Here is an 8449-nt window from a genome sequence, read left to right as displayed (position 1 = left end):
AACCACAGTTCAAGTCCCGGACCTGGTGGTTTGCTTTCTCACTTTCCTTCTCTTTGTGTATCTGTCTCTCTCTGGTCAAATGAAAATGATGGAATGAACAAATAAAATGAAATAAATAATTCTTTAAAAAATAAAATAAAATAAGAGTCTCGGCTGCCTATACACACTTCCCAAGGTACCGACCACGCGGCATTGGCGCTAGCGCTGCAGGTTGTGGGAACGGTGCAGGAAGACCAGGTCCCCTAACGGCGGCTGGGCTACTTCTCCACAAACCCCAGAGCACATCAACAAAGCCTCGGTATTAATCTATCAGTGGGGAAACTGAGGCTCGGCACAGAGAGCCTCCGGGAGCCCCAGCGGGAGGCCTGGACCTGTCACTTCCCAGTGTCCCCCACCCACACCTGGCCCTGAGCTTCCGCCAGCGTGATCCCGGCGTGGCCTGGCCGGACATTGGCCTGATGCAACCGGCGAGCCACCGCCAGGCCCTTGCGAAACACGGTTCGCCCAGCTGGCCGGTTAACGATTGCTGGGGTTGCTGGGGGCGTCGGGGCATAAAAGACCACAGCCCTGACGCTGTGGCTACAATCCTAAACTTGCAGCCATGCCTGCGATTGCCCTGTGCGTGCTGTGGGCCCTGGCAACAGCCGCCCGGCCCGCCCCGCCCGTCTCTGCCACCTCTCCCGGGGGTTCAGAGCCAGCACAAAACGAAGAGCTGACTCTGCTTTTCCACGGGGCCCTGCAGCTGGGCCAGGCTCTCAATGGAGTGTACAGAGCCACAGAGGCACGGCTGTCCCAGGCAGGGCAGAACCTGGGGCTCTACGACCAGGCCCTGGGACTCCTGGGGCAGAAAGTCAGCAAGGGTCGGGAAGCAGCCCAGGAACTTCGAGCCAGCCTGGCGGAGATGCAGGTGGGTACTGCAGCTGGGACGTTGTAGGAAGGGTAGGAGTCCAAAAAGGAGTCAGTGTCTAGGGCAGATCAACTTGTCCCGGCTGACCCAGGACCCAGGGGGGTTCCGAGATGCAAGGATAAGCCAGGCATGTCTTGGGCACACACACATACACGTCTGTCATCTTGCTAACGGCCCGCGATCTGTTGACCAGAGGGAGGAGGACTTTCTGCAGCTGCAGGCAGAGGCCACGGCCCGGGTGCTGAGCGAGGTCACCCAGGCACAGTGGGCGCTGTGGGACAGCGTGCGGCAGCTCCAAGGCCAACTGAACGATGCCAGGCTGGGCCCAGAATTTGAGGCCTTAAAGGTAAGAGGCTCTCAGCCCGGCAGGAGGGAGGTGAGACCCTGATTCCCAGCTAGAAGTCACTTCCGAACCTTGGGTCCAGGCGGATCTGCTCCCAAGCTCAGCTTGCCAGTTCTGCGGCCTTTATCTTTGTGACCCTGGGAAAAAGCCGTGTCCCTTTCCGTGCCTTGGTCCCCCACCAACAAATAAAGGCAACAACTGGGGCCAGTAGGTGGTGTGGAGGTTAAGGCAGTGGGATCCCAAAAGACCAACTTGAAAGTTCAAGTCCCGGACCCACCAACTTGAAAATTATATCAGGCACGTGAGATGTGTCTCTGCGGCCTTTATCTTTGTGACCCTGGGAAAAAGCCGTGTCCCTTTCCGTGCCTTGGTCCCCCACCAACAAATAAAGGCAACAACTGGGGCCAGTAGGTGGTGTGGAGGTTAAGGCAGTGGGATCCCAAAAGACCAACTTGAAAGTTCAAGTCCCGGACCCACCAACTTGAAAATTATATCAGGCACGTGAGATGTGCCCGAGCGTGCCTAAGATCCAGAGAGGAGAATGGAGGAGAAGGGACTGCGGTGCGGCCATGCCCCCCGGGGGGTGATTTCTCGCTTTCCCTTTCTCTGTCTCCAGTGAGTGCATGCGCCCTATGGCAAAAACCTAACAAATAGCCTCTCGAAATGATGATATTCATAAGGACTCTTAGTTCACCCCCATTTTACAGATGAGGAGACCCAGGCCAGAGCTGACTTGCTGCATGGCCTAGATGCAATGCGGGGACCCAAGCAGGGTCAGGGGATGGGAAGTGAGACCCCCCACCTTCTTGTCCCTGCAGGCTCAAGCCCACAAACAGAGCCACATAGTGTGGGTTCTGGCCGGCCACGTGCAGCGACAGAAGCGGGAGATGGCGTCGCAGCAGCACCGGCTGAGGCAGATCCAGGAGAGGTGAGTCTGGCGGGCGTTTGGCACCGCAGGGCGGCTAGACCCGGGTGCACAGGGAGGCTGGCAGGGGCGTCCTCGCCTTGCCTGAACCAGATCGCCCTCCCTAGGCTCCACACAGCGGCGCTGCCTGCCTGAGGCCGTCGGAGCAGAACCGAGGACCAGTTATAAAGCGAGGGACAGCGCCAGGATCCCCGCGCCCCTTGCGCACAGAGGAGCTGCCCGCCGCTGGGGTTGGCCAGGGCGCCGGTGCGGCTTCCGGCCCCGGAGCAGAGGCAGGGGCTGGCGGAGGCCGAGGCAGAGGACGTGGCCCGTCGGAGAGGGGCAGAGAACCCGTGTACCCACACACCCGCATTAAAGCAGAACAGTGGCATCTCACCCCGGTGTCTGTGCATGTCTGCCAGGAAGGGGGACATACCCAGTGCTGGTCCCCCAACGCCTCCCATAATGGCCCGGTCGCGTGGAGGACTCGTACCTGTAGCTGGTGTGCGGGGCGTAGACCTCCCGCGCGGGAAACTCCAGGATCTCCTTGGTGGGCCGGCCCCTGGGGTCCGGGTACGGCTTGACATGAAGCAGATCGGGAGACAGGCAGAAGTGGGGGTTCTCGGGAGCCGGGGAAATATCAATTTTGAGCTGGGCTGGGAAGGGGCAGCTGGTGAGCATCTGCCTTGGAGCCTCCTGGCCAGACCCCAGTCTCTGAGTTCGAATCTCTCTGTGGCCATGTCGCCCCCTCCACCACGTCCCCACCTTGACTCCCTCATTCCATCTTAATTCATTTTTTGTTTTTCATCGGGGCCTCCTTTGGAAGGTCCAGCCCCCGAGGCTGGGGGATTTGTCTATCATGGTCACCATTGGGTCCCCAGTGCCGGGTGCAGCAGGCGTTCAGCGCGGGTTTGCTGACTGACTACGTGAGTGTGACATTACTTATTGGTGGGTGGCCTCACGCACCGGTCACAGGCCGTAGGCGTCGTAGCAGGGAGGATGGACGCCGCATGTCAGCCAGGAACTTGAAGAGGTCCTCGTCGCTGAGTCGCTCAGCCTCCTGCAAGGGACCCACTTCCATGAGCTCCACGGGGCCAGGGGGTCCGCAGGGACAATCAGAGTGGCCCCCAGTCCCCCTGTTCTCTGCCTGGCGTCCACAACACCTGCTTAAAGAAGTTGGTCACAGTCAGCGTGGCCGGGCGGAAGCCGGAGAAGCTGCAGACATCGTCCCCGCTACTCGCCCGGTCCTGGGGCCCCCGACGGCGGCGGTCAGTCCAGGCGGGTCGGCGCTCTAGGGAAGATAATGATGTCAGGGGACAGAGAGGAGAGGCAGAGTTTGGAGATGCAGGTGCAGTGCCGGCTTGGGCCAGCAGAGGGCGCGCCGCCCTTCGGAGTCGGAGACCCGGTCCGGCTGCCCCGCGCTGCTCACGATGTTGGCCAAATGCACCGCGGTCCAGGCGAAGGGCATGCGGTAGCGGCCCAGGCGCGTGCAGAACTGCTCGGCCGCCAAGTGCAGCTTCTCCAGCTTCTCCTTGTTCTGTGGGGAGACCCCCGCGCCCGCCCTGCTCAGCGCCCGCCGCCTGCAGAGGCCAGCCAGCTCCGCCCTGCGCCCGTCCCACCTGCTCGGCTCACCTTGGCCGCGTCCACCTCTTTCATCACCATGTAGGGTTCGCAGCACTCGCCGATGTCCCCTTGTTGTAACACCTTTTCCAGCTGCCAGGCGGGCGGGCTGTGTGAGGTGCCGCCTGGACCCCTCTGCCCGTCCGCCCTCGCCCCACGCTGCCCCCCAGTCACTCGGCCACATGGAGTCCCTCGCTCCAACACCCGCCATGGCTCCCACTGTCCCTGGAATCAAATGCTGGTACTTGGCCTACCCGGTGGCTACCCCACACACACACATCTCAGTCCCTATAGCAAAAACCTCTCAAATAAATAAATAAATAAATAAAAAACTTAAGTTTTGGTAAAGAAAATCTGACCTTATTCCTGGAAAAAGAAAATCCTAAGCAAAGGCACCAACTATGAATGGGTCTTTCCCGCCCAATTAATTGAGTAATTTTCAATGTAAAAGGCATTTTATACTTTAAGAACCTCCCACCGATTTCTAGGACCCTGGGGCTGTTCCCTGTACCTGGATATACCCTCTCCCCAGGCTTCCCACCCATGAGTCACCTCCCCATGGAAGCCCTCAGTGATTTTTTTCCCCACTTCAATTAGATCAGGGGTTTCCTCCAGGCTCCTCTGGCCACCTGTGCCTCCCTAACATCCCTGATAACCCCTCTGGGGGACACGTCTGTGTCACTTCATGAAGGCAGAATGCCCCAGACATGTGGCATTCCCCAGCAGGCACCTTGATGACCAGGAAGATGTCAGGTGTGGGGTAGGTCACAGAGAAGATAGCAGAGCGGGCCAGGGTGGAGATGGCGGGGTGGGTACTGTGCGCCCGAAGCAGCCCCTTCATGGAGTCCGAGTTCAGGTCGAAGTAGAAGTTCTCTGAGATCTGGAAACACGAGAGGAAATGGGCCACCTCCTCCAGGAAGGCCTCCGTCCCCAAGGGGAGAAGGAAGGAGAGGAGGAGGGAGAAGAAACAGGGGCCCTACCTTCTTTTTTTCCCGAACATCATACAGGGCTAAGATCCCAAAGATGGGCTCAATTTCTATCTCGAACCTATGAGAAAATGGGGTAGATCTCTTTGAAACTCCCACCATCCATACACCCCACTTCCTCCGAGAGTGGAGTGCTGTGGGGAGCAGGGGGTCAGATCCCTGCTGGGTCTCATTTAAACCTTGCATTTAAACAGATGTTTAAAGGGGCCAGCAGATGGCAGAATGGTTACATCATGGAGCCAGCATGTGGCATGGTGGTTTGGGGCTGGACTCGCACATGGCCGACCGGGGTTCAAATCTCGGACCTGGTAGTTTGCTTTCTCACTTTCCCTTTCTCTATCTCCCTCTGGTCATATGAAAACAAAAATAAATAATAATAACAAATAAAGTTAAATAAATTAAAAAAAAAATATGTCGCTGGACTCCTATGTAGTTGATCATGGTTCAACTATTCCGCCAACTGCTGGTCCTGCAAAAATCTCTTTTAAAAAAAACGTGGGGGGGGACCAGCAGTTAGCGTAATAGCTATGTTGCTGGACTCCCACTTAGTCGACCGTGGTTCGCGTCCCGGACATGTGTGTGCGTGCCCAAGATCCCGAGAGGAGAATGGAGGAGAAGGGATTGTGGCGTGACCATCCCCCCGGGGGGGTGATTTCTCGCTTTCTGTCTCTCTCTCTCTGTCTGGCGAGCGCACGCGCCCTATAGTGAAAACCTCTCCAAAACAAACAAACAAACAAACAAAAAAACGTAGGGGGGGGCTGGGAGATGGCATGGTGGTTAAGGGCGCTGGACTTGGGCCCCCCCCCGGCCGACTGTGGTTTGAGTCCTGGACCTGGCGGCTTGCTTTCTCACTTTCTCTCTCTCTCTCTTGCTCTCACTCTCGCTCTGTCACTCTCTGGTCAAATTAAAATAAACAAATAAAAGTTAAATAAAATAACTATTAAAAAAATTTTTTTACAGGGCATGTGCATGTGCCAGAGACAGAGAGAGGGGTGGGGGTTCTGAGAAAGCACCCCAAGGGAGATGGCCACACCAAAATCCCTTCTCCATCCTTGTCTTGGGATCTGCGGCATGCACACATGCCTGAGGTGTTTTTCAAACCTCTGGGTCCAGGACCCAAACCCCAGAGTCTGTCTGTGGGATCCAGCTGCCTTAACCCCCACACCACATGCTGGACCCTGACCATGCCCTTATTAGTATGCCTATTTATTTCCTCCATGAGAGAGACAGAGACAGCATCTCCAGAGGGGTCCTCATAACACACTCTACCCTCAGCCTCAGCCAGCCCCGATCACGGGGTCCTCAGTCACCCAGAATGCACAGGGAGGCTGTGGGATGCGAACCCAGGACCTTCTCGGGGGCAGTCCAGTTGTATTCCCGCTGTGCCACCCTCTGGCTCCCAAGGGCTTGAATTGAAGAGCCTTTTAAGGGCTTGCTAGAAAGGTATGTCCCATTTTGTAAAAAGAGAAACTGAGGCACTGCGGGTACCCGCCGCCCCCTCAAAAATAACTAACTGAGACTCTCTTTCCTGTGACCGAAGCCTTTGGTGGGCACGGAGACAGCGTTCGGGGCACCAGTCTCCCCGTCCCCCCGGCCCTCTGTCCCAGTGTCCCCGCTGCTCTACCACCCTGGGCTGAGTCCCATCCAGGCTGGTCTGAGTGGCCATCCCAACTGCTCCCGTCTGCCCTGCATGGCTGTTCCCTCCCACCATGTGCCCCTAGGGAAGTATTTTATTTATTTAATTCTTTCTTCCTTTCTTTCTCTTTCAAAATTGTATCCATTGTCATTATTTTATATTGTTTTTCATTTCATTTTCAAAGTTGACCAGAGAGAGAGAAGGCAAGCGAGAAAGCAAGCTGCCAGGTCCGGGACTCAAACTGCAGTCCGCCAGGTGGGAGTCCAGTCACTTAACCACCATGCCACCTGCTGGCCCCTCTTTCTTTCTTTTTTAAGAATTATCTTATTTAATTGTAGTCATTATCATTATTATTTTTAAAATTTGACCACGGAGCTACCGACAGAGAGAGATAGAACACGGGAAAAGCGAGAAAGCAAGCTGCCAGGTCCGGGACTCAAACTGCAGTCCGCCAGGTGGGAGTCCAGTCACTTAACCACCATGCCACCTGCTGGCCCCTCTTTCTTTCTTTTTTAAGAATTATCTTATTTAATTGTAGTCATTATCATTATTATTTTTAAAATTTGACCACGGAGCTACCGACAGAGAGAGATAGAACACGGGAAAACAAGCCACCATGGCCAGGACGCAAACCATGGTCGGCCACGTGGGAGTCCTGGGCCTTAACCACCACACCACCTGCTGGCCCCACCTTTCTTCTTTCCTTTCCCTCCCTCCCTCCCTTCCTGAGAGAAAGAGAGACAGAAAGGGAGAAATCACCCCTTAGGGGGATGGCCACGCCTCAATCCCTCCTCCTCCATTCTCCTAGGATTTTGGGTACGCACACACGTGGTGCTCGGTATGAGGCTTTAAAAAAAAATTATTATTTTATTTAACTGTTTTTTATTTATTTATTTATTTTAATTTGACCAGAAAGGGACAGAGTGGGAAGGGATGAGAAAGCAAGCCACCAGGTCTGGGATCTGAACCGCAGTCAGCCAGAGTCCAGCGTTCTTATCCACCACACAGCCTGCCAGCCCTCCGGTGAAAGTTTTAAGCCGCTGGGTCCAGGACTCGAACCGTAGTCACTACATGGGAGTCCAGCGACATAGCCATACCCTAACTGCTAGTCCTTCTTTTATTTTTTTTTTTTTTTGCTATAGGGCGTGTGCGCTCGCCAGACAGTCAGAGCCAGAGAGACAGAAAGCGAGAAATCCCCCCCCAGGTGGGATGGCCACACCGCAATCCCTTCTCCTCCATTCTCCTCTCGGGATCTTGGGCACAGATGCACACGCGCCCGGTTGGAGTTTTAAGCCACCGGGTCCGAGACGCGAACCGCGGTCAACTACATGGGAGTCCAGCGACATAGCCATACCCTAACTGCTAGTCCTTCTTTTATTTTTTTTTTTTTTATGCTGAGGCTCCCATTGCCCGGAGAACAAAATCCTACACAGCCCCGCGCAGGTCTACAGGCCTCATCTCCCGCCGCCCCGGACACACAGGTGCCCACACTCACGTCTCCCCATCTTTGCTCTGGCTGTGCCCCCAGGTCCCCACCTCTCTTCTCCATTCAGCCGGCTTCCCTGTTGTTGGGGCTCAGCCCAGACGTGCCCTCCCAGATCTGCACCCCCTGCCCCTCATGCTGGGTCAAGAGCCTGCTCTGGCTCCAGAGCCAGAGACCCCTGAGACCCCTCATCACCGCTCAGCATGGTCGTCTCATTCACGCGCTCTTTGTACTCTCTGCATGGCACTCGGCGAGGGTTTGCTGAATGACTACACGACCACAGTTCTGGTTCCCAGCCCTTGTGCTCAGAGCAGGAGGCCCACCCAGGCTCCAGGCCAGAAAGGAGCGTCCCTTTCCTGCCTCTCTCCAGGCAGGAACTCGGGCTGGGGAGGGGCAGGGCCGGGCTGGGAACCAAGGCCACTTCCTGTTCAGCTCTGTTCCCACGCAGGGCTGGCTGCTCCCTGGGGGCTGAGTGTGGGCGGGGCCTGGAGCAGCCGGGATCCGGGTTCAGCGGCACTAGCCTCCCCCTACCCTGGATCCCCGCAGCCGGGCAGGCAGGCCCCGGATGGC

General features: G+C 56.4%; 2 protein-coding genes across 3 annotated transcripts in view; one reads left to right on the top strand and one right to left on the bottom strand.

Moving 5' to 3' along the window:
• The window catches only part of DOCK6 (dedicator of cytokinesis 6), a gene marked incomplete at its 5' end in the record, with an annotated part of 54186 nt that overhangs the window by 38005 nt on the left and 7732 nt on the right, over positions 1-8449 (bottom strand). The window contains 7 exon segments of the mRNA XM_014592862.1: positions 2648-2810; positions 3121-3214; positions 3318-3445; positions 3535-3691; positions 3787-3867; positions 4505-4654; positions 4755-4821. Coding sequence (XP_014448348.1) covers positions 2648-2810; positions 3121-3214; positions 3318-3445; positions 3535-3691; positions 3787-3867; positions 4505-4654; positions 4755-4821 — 840 coding nt within the window.
• Positions 530-2550, top strand: ANGPTL8 (angiopoietin like 8). 2 transcript variants are annotated; one of them, XM_014592861.1, is made up of 4 exons: positions 530-907; positions 1101-1253; positions 2069-2178; positions 2269-2550. In XM_014592861.1, the coding sequence occupies exons 1-4, from the start codon at positions 602-604 to the stop codon at positions 2528-2530; spliced, it is 831 nt and encodes a 276-aa protein (XP_014448347.1). In that variant the 5' UTR covers positions 530-601; the 3' UTR covers positions 2531-2550. The 2 variants fall into 2 exon arrangements, with proteins under 2 accessions (XP_014448347.1, XP_006161582.1); XM_006161520.3 differs by having other exon boundaries at positions 536-907; positions 2283-2406.

Source organism: Tupaia chinensis, unplaced genomic scaffold (genome assembly GCF_000334495.1).
Source record: "Tupaia chinensis unplaced genomic scaffold, TupChi_1.0 Scaffold138665_1, whole genome shotgun sequence".
Classification (NCBI taxonomy): domain Eukaryota; kingdom Metazoa; phylum Chordata; class Mammalia; order Scandentia; family Tupaiidae; genus Tupaia; species Tupaia belangeri.
This window is presented reverse-complemented; position numbering and strand designations above follow the sequence as displayed.

Excerpts from the sequence above, each read along its gene's own strand:
- ANGPTL8 (XM_014592861.1), top strand. The coding sequence starts at position 602 with ATGCCTGCGATTGCCCTGTGCGTGCTGTGGGCCCTGGCAACAGCCGCC. Across the intron at positions 1,254-2,068 it reads CAGAATTTGAGGCCTTAAAG|GCTCAAGCCCACAAACAGAG; the intron begins GTAAGAGGCTCT and ends TTGTCCCTGCAG. Across the intron at positions 2,179-2,268 it reads CTGAGGCAGATCCAGGAGAG|ATCGCCCTCCCTAGGCTCCA; the intron begins GTGAGTCTGGCG and ends TGCCTGAACCAG.